The sequence below is a fragment of the Zea mays genome, chromosome 6 (genome assembly GCF_902167145.1).
Source record: "Zea mays cultivar B73 chromosome 6, Zm-B73-REFERENCE-NAM-5.0, whole genome shotgun sequence".
NCBI classification, from domain to species: domain Eukaryota; kingdom Viridiplantae; phylum Streptophyta; class Magnoliopsida; order Poales; family Poaceae; genus Zea; species Zea mays.
In genome coordinates this window covers 151,119,414-151,141,419 of record NC_050101.1, presented here as the reverse complement: position 1 = coordinate 151,141,419, position 22,006 = coordinate 151,119,414, and the positions used below count along the sequence as shown (strand labels likewise).

At 44.4% G+C, this 22,006-nt stretch overlaps 1 protein-coding gene across 7 annotated transcripts in view; it reads left to right on the top strand.

The window, feature by feature from the left end:
• The window catches only part of LOC103631492 (anaphase-promoting complex subunit 1), a 68,349-nt gene extending 47,861 nt beyond the window's left edge, over positions 1-20,488 (top strand). For 2 of the 7 annotated variants that reach the window (XM_020539528.1, XM_020539529.2), the window contains exons 29-37: positions 7,532-7,633; positions 15,053-15,193; positions 15,296-15,469; positions 18,754-18,817; positions 18,894-19,033; positions 19,127-19,275; positions 19,397-19,475; positions 19,565-19,663; positions 19,898-20,488. In XM_020539528.1, coding sequence (XP_020395117.1) covers positions 7,532-7,633; positions 15,053-15,193; positions 15,296-15,469; positions 18,754-18,817; positions 18,894-19,033; positions 19,127-19,275; positions 19,397-19,475; positions 19,565-19,663; positions 19,898-20,275 — 1,326 coding nt within the window. In that variant the 3' untranslated portion in view covers positions 20,276-20,488. The remainder of the gene's footprint in view (positions 1-7,531; positions 7,634-15,052; positions 15,194-15,295; positions 15,470-18,753; positions 18,818-18,893; positions 19,034-19,126; positions 19,276-19,396; positions 19,476-19,564; positions 19,664-19,897) is intronic. The other 5 variants (XR_002262879.2, XR_002262878.2, XM_020539531.2 and 2 more) reach the window with 3 other exon arrangements.
• Positions 20,489-22,006: the final 1,518 nt, after the last annotated feature.

Genomic DNA, 22,006 nt, shown 5'->3' with positions numbered 1-22,006 from the left:
CCGGTCTTGAGCTCATTAATTCGAGGTTAGTGTATATTTGGGGAAATATGGTTAGAATAGTTATGAGTGAGATGGACTACATGATGTAGGTCAAAGGTTTGTTTGATGTTAGGTGGGGATAGACATATTATGTAACTCATCGTGACTTTATTAGCTAGGTTAGATCTTATGCCCATGGTTGAGTTGATCTATTGTGCGAAGTTAAGTCAATACCTGGCCAGTAGTGTCTAATCTCTTATACCAGTATCACTATTTTTTTTTTAAATAGATCACATTAGATTAGACCATATTAGATTAAATATAATCTAGATTAGGTTGGATATAACTAGATTAGACTAGCTTAAGTCAGATAGGTCTACCAAGGTAGGGTATATATTATTAAGATATGTTAGAATCTTTTGAGATGGGATGAATTATATGGTGAAGGTAGATCATAATCTCTATTTTTGTTGTTAGGTTAAAACAAAGGGGTTATGCAACTATCTCATGGGTAAGGTAGTTGCATATGTATATGGTCAAGTTAATTCAGGGCACCAATTTAGATTAAATCATTTTTTTATAGGAGTGAGGTCTAATCCATTTCACTAGTACTAACTAATCTATTAAATGACTTACTTTAGATTGGATCCTATTAGATTAGATGAGATCTAGATTGGTATCACCAGGTTAGTCTAGACAATATCTAATTACTTTGAATTAGATCATGGTTGATATTTTAGACTAGGATAAATATGCTAATTAGGGTAGGATGAATTCATAAGGATAAGGTATAATCTTTTGAGGTAAATTAGATCTATTAGGATAACAAAATCTTTTCAAGATAAGATGAATTTATTAAGGCAAGAGAGTATCTTTTAAGATGAGATGGATCTATTAAGATAAGGAATAATCTTTTAAGATAAGATGAGATCTTTTAGGATAGGATAAATCTCTTAAGCTAGATATGTTCCAATGGGGCAGTCTAGGTTGTCTAGTTACTTTATAAATATATTTTTATACCTATGTGTATATACAGATGCAATTGTGGACATTACTCCACAACCCATCACACTCAATCAAAGATCCAAATCAGACAGGTATCATAAGAACAAACATTCAAATATATAAACACTTATAAAAAAAATAGTTTTGTTTTTTGTTCCTAGGATTAGGTCTCCTATTCCTAAAGTCACTTTAGGCACAGGGTTTCAAAGTGTGAAATCCATTTTTGTCTTTAGAAAAGAAAAGGTAAGAATAATCAGAGTAAAGCGGAAATAGATGAGAAAGATTAAGAGAAGTTTAGAAAAGAATCAGAGTAGCAAAGGTAAGTAAGTATTGGTTGTCCAGTGCTATCTAGGTTTCGTCCTACAGTCAACATTCCTCTGATACCACTTCTGTAACACCCGGATTTTAGGGATCCAAAACCCGGGGTTAACATAAACACCAGGTATGCTGGGACCAAGTCTCACACATATGATGTATAGTGGCACAGGATCGAATGTCACATCTTTACATATAACAGGAGTTCTATACAAAATAAATAATTACATTATAAGAAGACAACGGTCCAGCAACCCAAAGTTGACTGGGAGACGACGGCCTAGATCTCTCTCACGAACTCATCGCAGCATCCTCCATGCGCCTCATCCTGCGGTACCTGGTCTTGTCCTGTGGTGTGTGTGAGACAGCAAGAGTGAGCTCACATACGTTCATCGCTCAACAAGTTGTGGGGAATAATGTGCATGAACTCGCCAAAGGTGGGAGCTCACGTGAAGTGTAAGGCTTACCAAAGAGAATGGTTAGAGCTGAGCATTGCTTTTAAAGTTGGTCAAAATTTTATTAGCAATTACTAAGTATAAGTAAATACCAACCCAATTAAGTAGTAGAACAAAAGTAACAACATCACCTGTGATGCAATGCATATGACAAATTGAATTTAGTTCCATAAATTAATCATGTGAGGGTCCGAGCCGCTCTTGACCGTGAGCACGGCTAGTATACCAGTTTTACACTCTGCAGAGGTTGCGCATCTTTACCCACAAGTCGTGTTACCCATCTGCCAAGGGATCGCGACTTCCCATACACCTCTACCGAGGAGGCGAGGCAGGGTAACACTACGAGGCCTTTACAAAGTTCCACTAGCTTCAGAAAACCCGCTACAGTTTATAGGAAGCTCCAATGCAGGAATCCCTTGCAGGACCGCCATCACAGCGAAATCCTCCCGAGGGCCTCCCCAGGAATCCCTTGCAGGACTGCCATCACAGCAAAATCCTCCCGAGGGCCTTCCCAGGAATCCCTTGCAGGACCGCCATCACAGCAAAATCCTCCCGAGGGCCTCCCTACACTGACCACTCCCCTACTGCCCTTGCCCCTTTCGGGTAAGGTAGTCCTCCACTAGCTTTCCTAATTAATCAGCCAAGGGCGTCCCATTAAACCCTTGTGGTAGCACTGTTTTCCCGGGTGGTCGCTCCATGTTCCAATTAACATAATGATCTTATCATGAACAGTAATAATAAACAGATAATAAAAGTGTGATCATGAATAATGTATCTTCATACCCAAAACCACATAAAGCACTAGCAAGTACTACCCAATAAGTTCAGTGGTAACAAGGTATAAAGATAATCAAACTAGGGTAACCTATTGGGTCCCATCAAAATTAACCTATGCAGATCATTATGATTAATCAGAACATGGCTGGGTAAAAAGAAGTGATCAAGGGCACAACTTGCCTGAGACTTGAGATTCCAGGTACCAGGATGATCTTCAGGTGATACGTGACCTCGCACTAGTCGTAGCAATACAAACAAACAGTGTATAGGCAAAAATTAACATTACACCAAACATGTATGCCAAAATACATATTAATAATCTACATATTAAAATAAGATCACAGGAAAAAGAATTATTAATTTTGGAGTTGTAGATTTTAAGTTATGAATTTTCAAAGATTTTATGTGTTTAAAATGGATTAAGTGAGGGATTAAATTTCCAATTGTTTTCATGACAAAACAGAGGCTCAAGGTGATAGAGAATAAAATTACAAAATTTTAGAAACTGGAATGGTTCAATTTGGAGCTAAAATGAATTTTCTATGAATTATCTAAGTTCTAGCAATTATTTTCATATTAAAAATCCCTTTTCTATTTTATCTATTCAATTTAAACGAGTTCTGGACTGGGCCTCAATTGCAGGAAAGTCCAGGGGGCTAGGCGCAAATAAACCTAAGACTCAGAAAACTATTCCCAGGACTGCGGGTTGATTTCAAATAAGGGGAAGGGCTCTTTAACAAAAGCGCCAGCGTGAAGGGGTATCGGATGGGCTGAGCCGTCCGATCAGAAACGGAGGGCTCAGATCAGATCTAACCCCACCCCAATCGGTACGCAATCCAATCCGTTGGATCGCGATCCGATGGTTCCGGATTCCATTACCTTGCATTAAATCCAACGCGTTCGCCCCGCATCGGACGGTCCTAACAAACCCAGATCGAACCGTTACTCGGCTTCTAATCCTGGCCATCCGACCCCGCATCGACGGCCCCGGTGTCTCCCCCAATTTCTCGCCGAGCGACGGTGGCGCCGCCCAGGGCACACGGCGGAGCACGCCGGCGAGGTATGCAATCGGCCATTTCCGAACGCTAAACACGAAATTGAACCGGGCAACACGTAAAGGAGGGCAGCGCAGAGAGTTGGGAGGTGGATCTACCGGAAATCGGGCGCGCAGACGGGTTGTGCATGTGTTTGGGCGGCTCGGCGGAGTTCTTGCAACACCGGCGAGGAATTACCGAAGCAAGACCGCCCCGATTCTTCAACTACGTGCTCCAAAGCTTCCGCAACGACCCGCCGAAGATCCAGAGCCACGAACGGAGCGAGGTGACGGCGGCGGTCCCCGATGCCCACGACTCCCGATCTTCCGCGGCGGCACGGTGGCGTACAGCTACGGCGGTGGTCGCGTTAGTAGGGAGATATGGAGGAGAGGCGAGCCCGGTGAGCTTTATACCCGGAGCGCACCCACGATCGTTGCACGGACGCCGAGATTACCGGCGAGCTTCGGAGTCCGCGCGCGTTTGTTGCGGCGAGCTGTTGAAGACGAGCCCGACATGCGGACCCCGCGGACCAGAGAGAGGGAGGGAGGAGCGAGCGCGGGTGAGAGAGACTGGGCAGAGGGCCCCATGATGTCAGCGAGAGAAGGAATACGCGGGCGCGGGGGGGGGGGAGCGACGTATGACGCGCGGGCCCGACCTGTCAGTGCCCGTTTGGGCGCGCGCGTGGGTTAAATGGGCCGCACGGGGGAGAAAGGCCAAGTGGGCCGAATTCCAGGTTGCGGCCCAGGTAAGGTTTTTTTTTTCTCTTTTTCCATTTTATTTTCTATTTCTTTTCTTCAATTTCAAATCCAATTTGAGTTCAAGTTTAAATTCAAATTTTGTGAAATAACTTGTCCTCAGTTTGAAAGGTATAATTTAATAATATAAGTGTGAAGGATGTTTATCCTGATTTTTATTTTATTTTATGTAGTATTTTTCTTAGTTCTTCCCTTCCCATTTATTTTCTATTTTCTATTCCAAATTCAAATTTATACTTCTATTTTAGTTTTCAGATTTCTTCTACCAATTCCAAATTCAGAATTTAGATTTCTTCTACCAATTCCAAATTCAGAATTTGGGTGTTACATTAAGCTTCCACCACTTTGTTCTAGTGACCTTGTTATGCTTATTCCGTTGTAAACGAATCTTAAAACGGAAGTCAGCTACGACAAGCTTATGTTGGGTTACCACACACTCTCCAGGTATAACCTTGCAATCTAAGCAGGCATGCCTGTCCTCTTTTCTCAAGAGGACGAAATCAATCTGGCTAGTGTGTTGGCCACTACTGAAGGTCACCAGGTGGGATTTCCTCTTCCTAAAGGAAGTGTTTGCTATAAACATGTCATAGGCTAGGGCAAAGATCAGGATTTCCTCTCCTTCTTGATTCCTAGTCCCAAAGCCGAAGCCTCCATGCACGCCCTCGAAACTGGTGCTAGATGTACCCACATGGCCATTGAGATCTCCTCCTATGAAGAGCTTTTCGCCAACTGGCACACTACTAACCATGTCCTCCAGGCCTTCTCAGAACTCTTTCTTTGAGTTCTCATTAAGGCCTACTTAAGGAGCATACGCGCTGATAACATTGAGAACCAAGTCCCCAATGACCAGTCTGATAACATTGAGAACCAAGTCCGATATGGCGCGTCGCTAAGAGGGTTACGCCCCAACGATTTTCTTTGTGGTTTCATCTCCATAAGATTTGGCTGGTTTTTACGTTGGTTTGCCGGACCTAACACAACCCTCCTCTACCGGGCTTGGGACCGGCTATGTTGAAACGACTTAAGGAAGTCTTCCAATCAACATAGGCGGAGTTCCAACAAATTTCAGTCAATTTTGCTAAAATTTTAAGGGATGAACATGAAACTTTGTAACATAGTCTGGTTGTCGAAATAAAACCCATAGCTCAGATGGACTCAAGACAATTTATTTTCTGGGTTTGCATTTGACTGTCCCTGTCCACTGATGGTCGCAAATCAAGTGTTATAGACCTTAGTAACCGGGAACTGGGAACGTGGCCACGTTCCTCGTTCCGGTAACGTGGGAACAATCTTGTTCCCGTAGTGTTAAAACCTTGTTTTAGTAGCGTACCGTGTACCATGTTCCCGTTCCTCGATCCGGGATCCTGGTTACTAAGTTATAGACGCCTCGGGACAAATCGCCCAGGATGACTGAGATTAGGTCAGCAGGATTTCTAGGAGATTTTATTGATCTGTTTGCATCAATCACCAGGATTTCTAGGAGATTTTGATTAGTCAGGTTTCTATAGAGAGAGATATCTGTTTCCATCATTTAGATTGTTTCTATTCCTGTTCTTTTCATTTAGCAGTGGGCGTCCTATCCTATAAGAGCATCTCCAAGAGAGAGTCCTATAACTGAGTCCTAAAATTTAAAGTAGGACCCTATTTGGATGGTTTTAAAGCCCAACAAAATTTTATGTTCCAACAATGAGTCCTATAATCATTGATTCTGTTGATCTATGGGCTATCAAGCCTCTGGTTATCATATGATACTATGTGCGTTGCATTTGCTGGCATCCATCCTGCCGCCAGGGATCCATCATCCATCGTCCTGCAGCAAGTGGGCAAACACTCCTGCTGTCCTACTGGTCCTGCTGCATTTGTCTGCTGCCAGGAAAGTGCAAAAGGATCTGTGTCCTGCTGCATTGGTGTCAGGCACTGCACAGCATGGGGAAGGCGCAACGATCATTCACAAAAGGAGGAAGCTACATGCATGCAGTACCGATGCCAGGCACTGCAGCACAGTACTGCACACTCCAACGGCGAAACAGACCTGACGGGTGGACGTGAAACTTCAAGGGATGCGGGAAAAAGATAGGACTCCGATGGCCGGGTACTGTATTTAGGACCTTAGCCTTCGAGTCCTAAACTGGTTTGATGCATTTTGATAAAATAGAACCTCTGTTGGAGGCTTTTTATCTTCTCCGAGCCCTACAATTCAAGATAGGACCCCATTTGAGACTCTTGTTGGAGATGCTCTAAAGGAGAGCAAGTTGTACCAGGCTTGATCATGGAAGGAAATAGAACTCCATGCACAGGGGCTGCTTCCTCGGCCACCCTGGCCGATAGGAGCAGTCCTCTTCCCTCCTACCCCCTGCGCTCTCTGCCCCAATCTGCTCTTCTTCTCTACTCCCCTCTCAAGACACGCCAAGGAGGCAATCCTGTATCATCAAGCTAAGAGTGATGGGCTTGGGCCAAGCCAAAAAGTCCCGTCCAGCACAAAGTAGCTTCATGCTACACTTCAGTTCAAGGGTTTGGCTTTGATCTGGGGCTGACATGTCAATCATGCAGTGCCAACTGGCATGAAGTTAGCTCCCTAGCAAATTTCGGTCAATTTTGATAAAGTTTTAATGTGTGAACGCGGGGTTTTAGTTTCAGGTCCAGCTTTTGACGTGAGTTCGCATGTTTTATTCAAACTCATATTTTCTGCAAACACATGGATTATAGTAGTAAACGTGTGGGTTATACTACTTGGTGGGTTGGAACAATAAATTTTTGAGGGCTTGTTTGGCTGCACTCGTAATCACCTCAATTCACGTGTAATGAGATGGATTGGGGTGAAAATTAACCATCTCAGTTCACGCGGATTGAGGTCGATACGAGTGCAACCAAACAAACCCTAGGGGTGGACAAAAGAGTTAATTTGCCATGGGTTGGGATGGGTAAGGTGTGTGTTTTAACCCATGAGCTGGGCTATCCATAGTACACTTATTACAGATGATGTTTGTACACATTCGTGAAGTCTTAAGGATTTATACCATTTTCATTGTCCTAAACAGTTATCTGCACTTGTAAGTGGTGAGTTTTAACCCATGAGCTGGCTATGCATAGTACACTCACTACAAATGCTGTTTGTACACATTCATCAAGTCTTAATTATTTATACCATTTTCATTGTCCTAAACAGTTATCTGCACCTATGTGTTTTGATTTCTTATTTTCCTTTGTTAAGGTAATGGCAGGATCTGGAAATTTGCAGACTTTCCGCTTACTGCGCTATCTTAGAGGAAGAATTTCTGCAGAAGGCCAAGTGAATTATGGATTGCAGATGGCAGTGAGTATCGCCAATATCTCTGATTTTTTTCTTGAACATGCAGAAGAGCAGCGTATCATTCCAGTAAAATAAAAAAGTCACAACATACCCATACACCCCTAAAAACGGATTACATTTACACCTGTTAGAGATTAGAAGACAAAAAACAAACCTGATCTAGAGAGCCTAGCTATCTTATTCCTCTGCGCTCTCGCCGTCGATTGTTGCTGCTCCACCATGGCGCCATCTTTGTCTTCTTCGAACAGGGGTGTACCCATTACACATTGTTCGCTCATTTTTATGGCACCAACTATCGTGCTTGGGTTCCTCTCGTGCGGTGGCATGTGCGGTGTCTCCATCTATTGGATTTCTTACTGGCGAGCTTCCATGCAGACCACGTTGGTGCCTGGTGGATGCGGCACCAGGTCCCAAGTGTGGTTACCCAGCACAGCCACATACTCTTCCATGGTGGGGCGCCCGTGGGAATCGGCGAGAGCGGCGCGAACAGAGGAGGGGACCGGGGAGGCAGCTGGAGCAGTGTCGGCTGTCAGAACCAATGGATTGACGGGACAGAGAACTCCAACCAAGCGACATGTCACCATTTGGTGGACGTGGCTGGGTTGCATGGCGGACGGGTGGTACACCGATGGCTCAGAGCAGGAACGAGCCGGCAGGGCGGGGGGATCGGTGGATCGATCCGCCTGTGACGGTGGTAAATGCGGGCGGGGTTGGTGAAGCATGTCGGGTGGGATGCAGGTGACGGGGCCGCGCATGGCGCATGCAGAGTCGATGGGGGTCGCGCGTGGCACGAGTGGGGTTGACGGGGCCGCGCGTGGCGCATGCAGCACAGGAACAAGCAAAGGCAGAGGGGCCACGCGAGGCGTAGTCGAAGGCGACGGGCCGAGGGCGGCGTAAAAGAGGGCATCGAAAGAGGAACATCGACATAATCGACATCTAGGACGGAATCAGGGCGGGTTGGGGAGGAGTCAGCAAGGGGGAAAACCTCCTCATCAAAAACAACATGATGACAGGTGATGATGCGGTGGGTGAGGAAGTCAAGGCATCGATACCCCTTGTGGTCAATGACAGCGAGTGGAGCTGCAAGAGAGCTTGTGTTGAGCAGTGGCGGAAGTATTGGGATTGCAGGCACAACAAAAGACGCGAAGGTGGGCATAGGAGGGGGTTGTGCCATATAGGGCGAAGTGGGGGTGGGGTGATTCTCCGCCTTGGAGGGAAGGCGGTTGAGGAGATGAGTAGTAGTGTTCAGATCCTCTGCCCAATAGCTGGCATGAAGAGACGCCTGAAAGAGGAGGTAGCAGATCATGTTAGTGGTTGTGCGGAATTGGATGGAGACCCAAGCGAAGAAGTGGGTGAGGGTGTGAAAGGTGTCGGATTTGAGCCGCAGAGGAAAAGTCCAGAGAAAATGAGAGAAATCACCCAGGATGACCAGATAGTTTTTGTAACCAGAGAGGCTGAAGAGGGAAGATGGCCAAAGATCACAATGAACAAAATGAAAGACTTGAGTAGTTTTGGACGTGGAAATAGAAAAAGGAAGACAAGAATGGCGACCAAGCTGACATGCATGACAAAGGCTCTCAGAGGGGCGCCCCTGCTACAAGATATATCTGAGCTACTTGAGAGCTTGGACATGATGTCAGGTCCAGGGTGACCAAGACGACGATGCCAAATGGTGATGGTGGTGGTAGTAGGCAGAGCATGGGGGGAGGACGCGCCAGTGGGGAAAGCGGATGGTCGGAGCGTGGCTAGGGCATAGGGTAAGGGTCTGTCGCCATAGGGAGACCGTTGTTGGGGAGGTCGTTGTGGGCATACAGGCTGGAGGGGGACCAACGCGCTGGTGACCGGCAGGAAAGGCAGAGAGAGCAGACCAGGCACATTCATGCAGTGCGGCGAGGCGGCGACGCTGGGAAGAAGTTGGTCGGCGCCGAGGAGAAATGAGGTGGGCGTGCCACGGTCGCCGTGGAAGAAGGCTGAACCGGCGGACATCGATCTGGGCCATGTGGCGGTGCCTGCGAGGTTTGGCTAGGAGATGGCGGCTATGAGGGGAGGTGGAGATGGACAGTAGTTCGTTGGATACAAGACGCCGGCCGCCAGCGGGGAGGATGGGAGAGCGCATGGGAGAGGATGAGGGCCTCACAGGTGGCCGCGTCAGGGAGGCTAACATCGGAGCAGGCGGCAGCAGAATGGGAGGTGCTAGATGGAAGTTCGCACGCGTAGAAAGTAGAGGGCGTGCACGTAGGAGAGGAGCAGGGCCACGCGTCGATGGGCACATCAGGGAGGCTGGCGCCAGAGCAGGAGGCGGCGGATTGGGCGGCGCTGGATGGGAGCTCGTCCGCGTAGGGAGCAGAGGGCGCGATGGACCGCCGAGAGGCGGGGGCAGCCGCCTCCAGCAGGGGAAGAGCGCCACTCGCAGTGGGGAGGCGGTGGCGGCGGACGACATGCCGGATGCAGGGGGCACGTGGGCCCGAGCGGAAGCTGGAGCGCCTAGAGAGAGGAGGGGAGCACAGATGGTGGAGGAGGCCGCGACGGAGGGGTTGCCGGCGGCCACAACCGCCCAGGAGGAGGGGTCAGCCATGGGGAAGGAGGAGGCCGACGACCGCTGTTGGGAGAGGGAGGAAAGAGGAGAGAGTCTCGATACCATGTTGGAGTGAAACCCTAACCCTAATACTGGGTTGGGAGTACATTATATAGATGAGTTAGGTGGGCAAAGCCCATTACAATAGGGGTAATAAGGTAATTACAGGGGAACTCTAATTCTAACCCTAAACAGGAGTCTAACAAGCTACTTGCCCTCCAAGCCATGTACTCCTATATATTCACCTTAGAGGCTCAATGCAATGAATCCCAAATATTGTACGTAATCTCTTCTTCCTACAATAACAAAATGAGTTGAGATGTAAAAGACTTGTTTTTAGGTGTTAGATTTGTGGTGAGTCGACTCGTTGCTATAAGCTGGCTAGGTTGCAGCTCGAGGATGAGCTACTTGTCCAGGAGACGTGTAATGTTAGGTGTATGTAGTGGGCCTGTTGGTCCTGGTTTGTGGTAGTATAGTCCGTTAGTGTTAGGGTCAAACAGAGATAAGGGCTTCTTACTTAGCGGTTAAATAAGCCTCACTATATAATGGGATGTATCAATCTAACCAAGCAGAAAATTAGAAGGAAAAGCCTTCTCTCTTGCTCGGTCGTGGGCAGATTCCCCTGGTCGTCTCTCTGTCTCTCTCAACAATAGCCGCCACTATTTTCTAGTCGTCCGACTAATCGCGATTAGTCGTCCAAGTCGGTTTGCACCAATCACGATTAATCGCCCAAGTCGTCCGACTTGAAAACTGTTATGTAAGTTACGTACCAGGAGATTGAGAATAGATGATGGTTTCCCCTAGTGACTCTCATATATATAGATAGGTATATGGGCCAATATACAGATTGAGCAGTTAATTTGGTGCGCTCGCGGGGTGCTAGCAGAACATAACATGTGCAGCCAAAAACTCGAAGATGGTCATAGCTAGGAGGAGTACCAAAAAGTACCTCACCCGGGCATTTGTTGGCTAATTTAGTTGATGGTTGTCTGTTGATTAGATAAATAGCAGTAGACACAGCTTCACCCCAGAAGTGAGATGGAACAAAGGAAGCAATAAGAAGGGTGCGAGCTGTTTCTATAATATGGCGATGCTTTCGTTCAGCCACACCATTCTGAGCATGAGCTCCATGACATGAGAGTTTGGCAAGAGTACCCGCGAATGTCAAGAACTGACGAAACCTATCAGACAAGTATTCACCACCAGAGTCAGAGTGAAAATTTTTAATTGGGCTAGAGAACTGAGTATGTACTTATGACTGATAAATAGAATATGCCCAGAACGATGTTTCATGAAAAAACCCCAAGTGTATCTGGAATGATCGTCTGTAAAAATGACATAGTACTTATGACCCTCCTTTTGTGGGAAAAGGAGCTGGACCCCATACATCAGAATGAATAAGATCAAAAGGGCGAGCTGAGTAAGAAGCACTAGATAAATATGGAAGTTGTATTTTCTTACCAAGCTTACAAATCTTACAATGAAAATTTGACTCAATGTTGGTATGACCTAAACATCCTTTATGAACTAGAGTAGATAACCTAGACCCACATAAGTGACCAAGACGATGATGCCATCGAGCAAAAGATGATGTGGACGCAGCAGATGAAACACTAACAGTGTAGACATCAGGTAGACGTAAAGAGTCCAGAGTATAGAGTCTGGAAGAGTCTCTACGGCGATGGCCAGTCCCAATCACAGTCCCGCAGCGACGATCCTGAACAAAACAAGATGAGCTGTCAAAACCAACAAAACAGCTGTGGTTTGTAATCGGACCAACGGAAAGTAAATTCATGGAGAGCTTAGGTACAAAAGAAATATCAGATATAGAAAACTGGGAGGTACAGAGGGAGCCTTGTGAGTTACAGAGCAGGAATTACCATCAGCCGTTTGAACAGAAGACCCATTAGTGATTGGTGCACATGTATCCAACGGAGACTGATCTGAAGTTACATGAAATGAGGCACCAGAATCAAGAACCCATGTGGACTGAGAAGCACTACTAGAGATAGCAGCAACTGACACTGAACCCTTGGATGGCCCACACCCTTGGTTAGTACAGCGAGAGCGAAACATAGCTAACTTCTCTGGATGCTTAAGAAAACATTGATTAGACCGATGTGTATTCTTTGTTGCGATGCTTGCAAGGCTCAAAGTAACCACCTTTTCCACCAGACTTGTGAGAAGCTGTGTGAGAAGATGCCAACACATTATGGGACACATGAGTATGAGAGACAGACATAAATGAGAGACGAGTCTCCTCAGCAAGCAAATCAATTAAAGCCTCTGTCATAGTCAGACTTGCAGACCCATGAAGCAATCTGGTACGAATAGCCTCAAAATCTGGCCTGAGACCCATAACAAATCTGTATGTGAAGAATTTTTCAATGAACTTATGTGTAGTGCACTCATCAGCATGCATGAAGGAAGCTTATAGGGGTTTCTTTATTGGGTCAATTGAGTTTGAGCCTTTTCATATAATTTGGAAGACTTGGGCTGCTCCGAAATCTAAGTTTTTCATGTGGTTGGTCGCTCATAAGAAGGTGTGGACAGCTGATAGGTTGCAAAAAAGAGGTATGGATCATCCGGAGAGATGTCCATTATGTGATCAGGATCAGGAAACCTTAAATCATATGCTGCTGGGCTGCGTTTTTGCTAGAGAATTTTGGTTCAAGCTGCTTCTTCTTGTAAATCTACAACACTTGGCCCATCAGTCCTGTGAAGGGGTTTTTATGGATTGGTGGCAAGACTTGAGCACCAAGATTCCTGGGGTTGCAAGAAATGGTCTTAATTCTCTTGTCATTCTTGGTGTTTGGACCCTTTGGAAACATCGCAATGGCTGCGTTTTTGACAATAAGAGTCCTAGTGTGGCTGCTGCTATTAGAAGCATTGGTTTGGAGATTGATCTTTGGGTTATGGCTGGTGCAAAGAAGCTGTCCTTGCTTACTGCCCCCATCCCAGATCTACCTGTTAGCTAGATAGCTGTAGTGCTGTTTTGGTAGCAGTGTTTTTTGTCATGGATGGTTTCATTTATGCTTGTTATTGGCCGCCGTAGGGCGGCCTTATCTGTATCTTGGGGTCCTTTTTGGACCTTTTTTCCCCTTCTTAATATATTTTCGCGCAGCTCTCCTGCGCTTTCGAGAAAAAAGCATGCATGAAGGAACCATAGACATCAAAGGACCCATCAGGCGATCAAAAGCTGAATAATACTCATCGATGGATAGATCATGCCGCTCTATCAAATGTATTTTCTATATAAGAGTATGAAGAAGAGCACCACTACCTTGAACATAACGTTTCTGTAAATAAAACCACATAGCTTTTGCAGTCTTTAATGAAGAAAGACTCATAATCATGGATGGCATGACACTGTTAACAATAGCAGCCATCACTTTTCCATCATTAATTGTCCAAGTCTTGATTTCAAAAGCATTACTGTAATATGCAGTAGGCGCAGGTGGATCATCAATCAAATGAAAAGCAAGACCATGACCTCGCAAAGCAGTTTCTACATAGAAGGACCATTCACAGTAATTTTGACCATCCAAAATTATGTTGATAATAATTGCAATAGTTTGCGACATGGTATACTAGCACTGAAGGTTGTTCCAATCAAAATTGTAAGGAAGGAAAACCCAGCAGTATCCAAACTGACCAGAGGAGCAGACTTGATGCAGAGAGGGGCCAACTAGCTTGATGTAGACAGGAGCCATCGGTGGATCTTGACCGACGATGAAGAAGGCCTCGACTGGACGATGTGACGACGCAGAGCCTGCGGGCCTGAGCGCGAGATCCGGGCAGAGCAGAGGCCGGGACGTGAGATTCAGGCGGAGCAGAGGCCTGGGCGCGAAATTTGGGCGGAGAAGAGCCTGCGGGCCTGGGCGTCTAGTCCGACCGCCTGTGAGAGGAGACAACCAGGGTGGGACAAATGTCGTGCAGAGAAGAGATAGCCGAGGCAGGACGGTCCGAGCGGAAAGGGTCTGGCCACCGGTGGAGACGCGCGCCACCTGAGATAATCTGCCGGTGGAGGACGTGGTAGGCTGCGATGACGGCCGAGTGAAGAGGAAAACCACGATGGCGGCCTAAAGGTGGAGGCGCGACGGCACCCGACGAGGAGCCGCGATCGGTGGCATGGGCGAGCTGCGACGACGGCCAAAAAAAGGAGGGCGCTAATAAACCGGATCGAATTAGCTCTTTGATACCATGTTACGTAAGTTACGTACCAGGAGATCGAGATAGATGATGGTTTCCCTGATGACTCTCTCATATATATAGATAGGTATATGGGCCAATATGGGCCTTAACAAAAACAACGATAGCTGCCGCCATAATAAAAGTTGTAATAACTCTTGATCTATTAGGCTTGTAGGAGTCTTAGACTCCATCTTCTTAATAATAAAAAAACTCGATCGTGTAGGGAAAGACCGCCCTCCCGGTATTGTATTAAGAAGAGACTGAAACATGGTCTCGGCCGAGAAAACCCCGAACCCTGCCCCCTATCACTAGCGGGCCGTCACCGCCCACTCTGCAACGGCCCAACGAGGGGATTTTTTTAACCAAGCCAGAAATTTGCCCTCGAGGGGGATCGCACCCGGGACCTAGAGGTGCTACTCGTAAGCCTTAATCATTACTCTAGAGGCCCTTTCGCTCCATCTTCTTAATATATTGATGCACAACTCTCCTACGTGTTTGGATAAAAAAACTCAATGAAAGATAAAAAAACAAATAGATGGTGGAAAATTCTTGGGATTAGCTGGTGTTTTCACTTGATTTTCTTGAACCGCGCTTTGACATTTTAGTAGCTTACTATGTGAGAAAATAGACTGATCTTGTTTATCACAATGTAGGTAAGCTTGGCAATAGGATTCTTATTCCTTGGAGGTGGGACACACACATTTTCAACTCAGAATAGTGCAATTGCTGCATTACTAATCTCACTTTACCCACGTTTACCCACTGGACCAAATGACAATCGCTGCCATCTCCAGGTTATTCCCTTACTTCCATGTCTCCCTGAGCTCTCACCTTCACTATATATCATAGCTTTGTTTGTTGCAAACAAATTTAAGTCTGTTTGTCACTGGAAGTAGGCATTCAGGCACCTATATGTAATAGCTACAGAGCCTCGATGGATTCAGACAGTGGACATTGACACAGAACTTCCAGTGTATTGTCCATTGGAAGTGACAGTTGCTGAAACGGATTATTATGATGAGACCAACTATTGTGAGGTGACACCTTGTCTTCTGCCAGAACGCTCAGTGGTATGTATGGTTGATTCGATTTATGCTTACTTACTGGTCAAACAGTGTCCTAAACAAACATTAAACTTTAAACATGTACATCATATGTTTATCATTTAACACAATGCTCTAACAAGGTGCACTGAAGTTACTGACTTTTTCACCAATTCATTTTTTTCTGAAGTAATGGCATACCCAGGATAAGTTCCTGTATAGCTGTTTTCTCGAACACGCAGGAGAACTGCGCGTCATTATATTACGAGGAAAGAAAGGTCCCAAGTGGACCAAGAAAACAAAGTGCCCGAGAAGGCAGCAAACGAGAAGAGGGGGACCAAAAAAGAAAAAAGAAAAGAAAAAAAGAGAAGAAGAAAAATAAAAGAAACTAGAAACAAGAGGGAAGGGGGGGAGGGGACAACCCCCCACCACACCATCTAAATTAAGGCCATAAGTCCATAACTGTCTAATATCTTTTGCTCCTGCCATTCCCCAAAGCTTAACATCCTCATGAATCTCTTGCAAAATGTTGCGGATACTCGGGAGTACCCCATCAAACACGCAAGCATTCCTTTGTTTCCAAAACCGCCAAGACACCAAGATAACTAGGGAATTAAATCCCTTTCTCTGACTATTTGGCACTTTCTGCTCAGCCTTCCTCCACCAATCTTGGAAAACCACATCTGTTATTTCTGGAGCCAAAGGCAGCAATCCCACCTTGTTCAAAATCTGGGCCCAAATGTCTCTAGCAAAAACGCAAGCCACCAGAATGTGTTGTGCTGTTTCCTCTTGCTGATCACATAGAAGACATTTATCAGGATGGTCCAATCCCCTACGAGCCAGTCTATCCGCAGTCCAACACTTGTTAAGGGATGCTAGCCAGATTAGGAATTTGCATTTCTGAGGTGCCCAGGTCCTCCAGATTCGCTCGGACGGTTCAAAATAAACGGAACCAGCTAAGTAGCGATCATAAGCTGACTTAGATGAATACTGCCCATTGGCCGTTGGCAGCCATCTATGCTGATCTGAAATTAGGTTGCAAATGAATTCTCCGAGTGACATCCCATATACAAAAGAAGCCCATAAGAACATCGGCCGACAAACTACCAGTAAGGTCCGACACCCATCTATTATTCAGCAAAGCCTCGTACACAGTTCTGATCTTCTGAATTTTCATGGGGATGCGACTCAGGAGAGCTGGAGCAAGCTCACCCACAGATTTTCCATGTAACCATCTATCAGTCCAAAACAACGTATTCTGGCTATCTCCCACAAAAGAGCAAATAGAGACTGAGAAAAGTGCTGCTGCATTTGGATGCACCTGAAAGTCAAATTCTGACCATGACCGTTCAGGCTGGGTCTTTTTAAGCCACAACTAACGCATATTCAGAGACCAGCCTAGCACATCCAAATTGTGGATTCCCAGCCCCCCCCTATTGATAGGTCTACAAACCTTGGACCAACCAACAACACAATGGCCTCCTCTAACATCTGTCCTTCCCTTCCATAAAAACCCCCTGCGAATCTTGTCTATAGCTCTAATTACCCATTTGGGGCAATTAAGGGCAATCAAATGATAAATAGGGATTGCAGTCAGAACCGACTTAATCAAAATAGCTCTTCGAGTCGGGCTAATAATAGCAGCCTTCCAACCCGGAAGCTTGTCAGCAATTTTATCAATGAGCTCATGGAAGGAGGATCTGGGAAGTTTCCTAATTGACAGAGGCAAACCCAAATACTTACAGGGAAAAGGCATAACCTTGCAAGGAAAAATGCTCCTAATCTCCACCAGCTCTGGATCGTCACACTGAATAGGAGTCATACTGCACTTGCTCAAGTTTGTGACCAATCCCGAAGCTTCTCCAAAAATTCTAAGGATTTCTTTCACCACAAACACTACCTCATCTCTTGGCTGCATGAACAGCACTACGTCATCTGCATAAAGGGAGACCCTTTGCCCATTTCTGTTTCTCAAAAGAGGCTGCAGCAGGCCCATATCGCTAGCCCGCGAGAAAAGTGAATTCAAAACATCCATAACTAAGATGAACAACATAGGAGATAAAGGATACCTCTGCCTTAATCCTCTTTGGTGGCAAATAAGCTTTCCGGGTTCTCCATTCACCAACACCCTAGTCGAGGATGAGCACAATAACTTGGCATTAGATTTTTGTTATGTTTCTGCTCTCTCTCTCTCTCTTGTCAAGACAAGTATAGGAAGCTTAGCTAGCTAAGATGGCCGAGGACCTGGATGTATACCCAGACCACCCAGGTTCAAATCCTCGACAAGGTTAAAATTCTACCTAGTTCCTCCTAGGTTGGTCTAGTTATTTTTGGGGTCAAGTACAATTATTTCGATGGACAAATTGCTCACCTCCTTGGCTCAGAAATGTAACCTCAAGAGAGATGAGGTGTGCCAAATGTGCAAGGTGTTCTGCCTTGTTCGTTTGTGATGATTGGAAATGAGATGCTGAAGAACCAAGGAAAGTAGGGATTTTTTATAGATTGGATGTTTCTGAAGTTTTTTGGGGCTAAAACTAGTTTGATATTGATTTTTAATTTTCTAAAGTTTTTTGATGTATAAGGAGCTGATTCAATGGATCTGCCCTACAAGAACATGCAAGTGTAATGTAGGAAAGAAAATTTGTTGATGATATACAGATTTAAAATGTATCTATCATACAAACCAATGTACTTAGTGCACTAAACCACAATTTTCGAAGAGGGTATTAGTATGGAAATGTATATTGCAAAATTTCATGAAGGAGAGTATTGCTAAAAGTTCCTTGTCATTTGATTAAGAGCATGTTTGGTTACTTTAGTCCAGGGACTAAAGTTTAGTTAAGAGACTAAAGTTTAGTCCCTACCTTGTTTGGTTCTAGGGACTAAAAGTATTGAAATGCATTAAATGAGTCATAACCCTTAGCATTCTTCCGTCATTAGTGCAACTGAAATAAAGGAGGGGCAAAATGTGGAATTTATATGGTTTAGTCCCCTTTAGTCACCCTTTGAGGGACTAGAGACTAAAACAATTTAGTCCATGTTTTAGTCCCGCCGTTTGGCAATTTAGAGACTAAATATGACTAAAATGAAGGGACTAATCTTTAGTCCCTCAAACCAAACGGGGCCTAAAAAACTAAAGAGTTCCTAGTGTTTTACGTAGTCAACTTTGATCATGAATTATGTGGGATCACATGTAATCTCCCCCATTTCTATTTTTTTAGAATTTTGGGAAGTATGTGGAAAGTGCATAGGTTTAAACCAGGTGGAACAGCCGATAAACTGCTCAATTTAAAAGGCTAATTCTATTGCAGCTTAAAAGCATTCGAGTTTGTGGGCCTAGATATTGGCCTCAGGTGATAAAACTTGCACCTGAAGGTATAGTACTTATCCTGAATACTTCACAACTTGTCAAAAAAAGTTGCATTATATTCTTATCATAATTCTCAAATAGACAAGCCATGGTGGAGATCTGGAGACAAGACAAATCCATTCAATGGGGGAGTACTCTACATAAAGCGAAAAGTTGGATCTTGCTCCTACTCTGACGATCCAATTGGATGTCAATCGTTAATTTCACGGGCAATGCATGAGGTTTATGTTTTTTTACAACTGTTGTTATATCTTAGTTTATTGACTATGTGTTATATTGACTTCTAATTTTACTTTTCTTACATGAAACTTCAGGTCTGTGATGCACCATCTGCTAGTTGCAGTAATCAACCAAACAGCACTAATGGTAGCTACTTCAGAGTTGATCAGCTAGTAAGCACTTTCTCGGCCAATCCAAGCTTGATTGCTTTTGCAAAACTCTGCTCCGTGTCATGGAAGAGCAGGCAAGTTTTTTTTCTTACTATTTCCTTATATCTGCAGAAGAGTGTTGCCTGGATAATAAGCACATGTTTCGCATGTAATTCAGCCATCTGCCCCCCTAATGTTGTTGTCTTCTAACTGCAGATGCAATAGCAATTTTCAGGAGTTCTGTTCTCAAGTGCTATATGAATGTATGAGCAAAGATAGACCATCACTGTTACAGGTTTCTTACTGTAGACATCTATATCATTTTTTGCTGCTCAGTTCTTATCAACTAACTTCCATTTAATGACTATCATGTTTCTCTTCCAGGCCTATATCAGTTTTTACACAACAATAGAGTTAATGTGGGAGCATTTGAAGACTGGGAATTTTCCTTTTTATAATTCCCTTTTCCTTCCCAACTTGAAGGTTGGAATGGAGCACTCTATTCTGTGACATGTTGCTCTTTATTACCAGTTCGGATTCGTTTCATTCTCCGTTCAAAAACTTATTTCAGGCCTAACGCCAGAAGTGAACTAGTTTATTTTTTTATTATTTGGGTGACCATATTGCGTTTTTAAAGAAGTTCCATCATCCCTGCATGTGGATGTTCCTATGATTCTTTCCGGGTTTTGATGTTCTTATTATTCTTCCCATGTGCAGGTCGCTTTGGCCTACAACGAAGCATTAGTTGATTCTAGAATCACAAATGGAGGAATTATTCATTCGACATTCTTGGAGTCACTTATGAAGCGAGTGGGAGACATCTTTGCGGAGCTGCCAAACCTCAAGGACAACCTCCACCGATACTTGAGCACGGGCACATGGCCTGACACACAAAACGACGTGGTGGTTCTCTCGTGGTACCTCCAATGGTACAATATACCACCTGCCCATGTTGTGGCTTCTGCAGTTGAGAAGGTCAGACCGAGAGTCCCTGCCGGTGTATCTATGCTCCCACTGCTTCGCCTCCTGCTGCCAACCACACACCTTGTGGGACTGATGGAGATCGAGAAGGTACAGATTGTCATGGAATGCTAAAGGATGAGCGTGGAAAATTCAATCAACCTTCTCTGCATGCGGGTTACTTGTGATGAACGGTAGCAAGTATTGCTTAGTGCACTTGTGATGAAATCTGCCAGGGACTAAGCTGTTCTGAATTAAGTTTGAGACAAAAGAATCCCATAATTTTTATTGTGCTTTGCTTTAGATTCATATTTTCTGCATGAATTGTTTCGATTCTACCCATGAGAAGTACTCCCTCTGTCCTTATCAGAGGTCAAACCCTCTAAGTTTGACAAGTTTATAGAAAAGAGCAACCATATAAAAATGTAAGTCTTATATATATATTTCATAATATACCTAATAAATTTTATGCGGTATTATAAATATAATTGTGGTCAAACATTAGATGGTGTGGTTTAGAATAATAAAAAATCTATATTTGGTGACAGATACTCTCTCTTTCCTAAAATATAATTTTTTTATCCCACTTTTCTGTTCAGATTCATCCAAATGATAATGAATATATATATACATGGAAACTATATTTATATGTTACTTAATTTATCCAAATGATAATGAATATTGACATACATAAAAACTATATTTATATGTTACTTAATAAATATGTGATTAGTTCAAAACGAACTCTATTTTAGGACGGAGTGAGTAAGTAATTTGAGTTGCACTATGATTCGAAATAGGTAAATGGACAAGTGCAACTGTTCACAGCACTTTCCGATTGATAAAATATCTTAGGTGTCTCATAATCATCACACGCTATGTGACCGTCGATCAAGCTGAGAGCTTTAGGTTAGGTCCAGTGCTGGTCCTTATCGGTTGCTTGTATGGCATGGCCGGTGTTCGGTACTGACTGCGGTGGCCACAACAACAAACGTCGGCCGATAGGTGGGTAGGTATGACAATGGATCGGATTATCTATGGCCGTAACCAGTATCCGTTCACGACTATATTTGCGGTAGACATGTTCAAGCATCGTGCTGGTCGGGTTAAGGTCGGGTCGTTGGCCATTTATCACGGCCTGTGCCTAGTGTTGGGTCGGATCGGTCCGTAACTCCCTGTTTAACGTGTCGCTCTGGTTTTTTTTTCTGGTTGGGTCGGGTTTTTTTGGGCTGGGTTTTGAGTCAAAATCGCGGTCCGTAGCCGGCCCGTGAATTATTATGGGTCAAAAATTATGGTTTGTACTCGCCCGTTGCATTGGTTGGGTCGGCTTGGTCGGGTCGGGTGACCCATTATTAGGTCTACCCGTGGGTAGAACTTTATATTCATACCCATGCCCATCGAATTTTGCACGAGTTTCGGATATCCGTCGGATAAGACATCTTTTTTCAACAATTCAATAATATAATTAATCAAATTTCTTCCCAATTCACCATCATACACAATTAAAACTTACAAGTGCAATAAACCCCAATTGAAAGTTTTAGTGATTAAATGACAATACAAATAAAGTTTCTAAAAAAGTTTGCTCATAGTGTATATTCAGTTTTGTAAAGATAAAAGAAGTATCAACTTTATTGAAAGGAAAAAGGAAGTATCAAGGCCAAAGGAAATACATCATGTGGTGGTTTGAAAAGATTCCATGCGATGATCATGCAAAACTTTCTATATTTCTTGAGTCGCAGTATTTATTTCTTCCTCAGTAGTTTTCGCACAGGTAATGGTGTTTGCTATTGCTGAAGCCTCTAAATTTAAAAGCTATTTTGAAAACTAAATTCCTTTGGACACTTTGTGGGTTCGACTGATGTT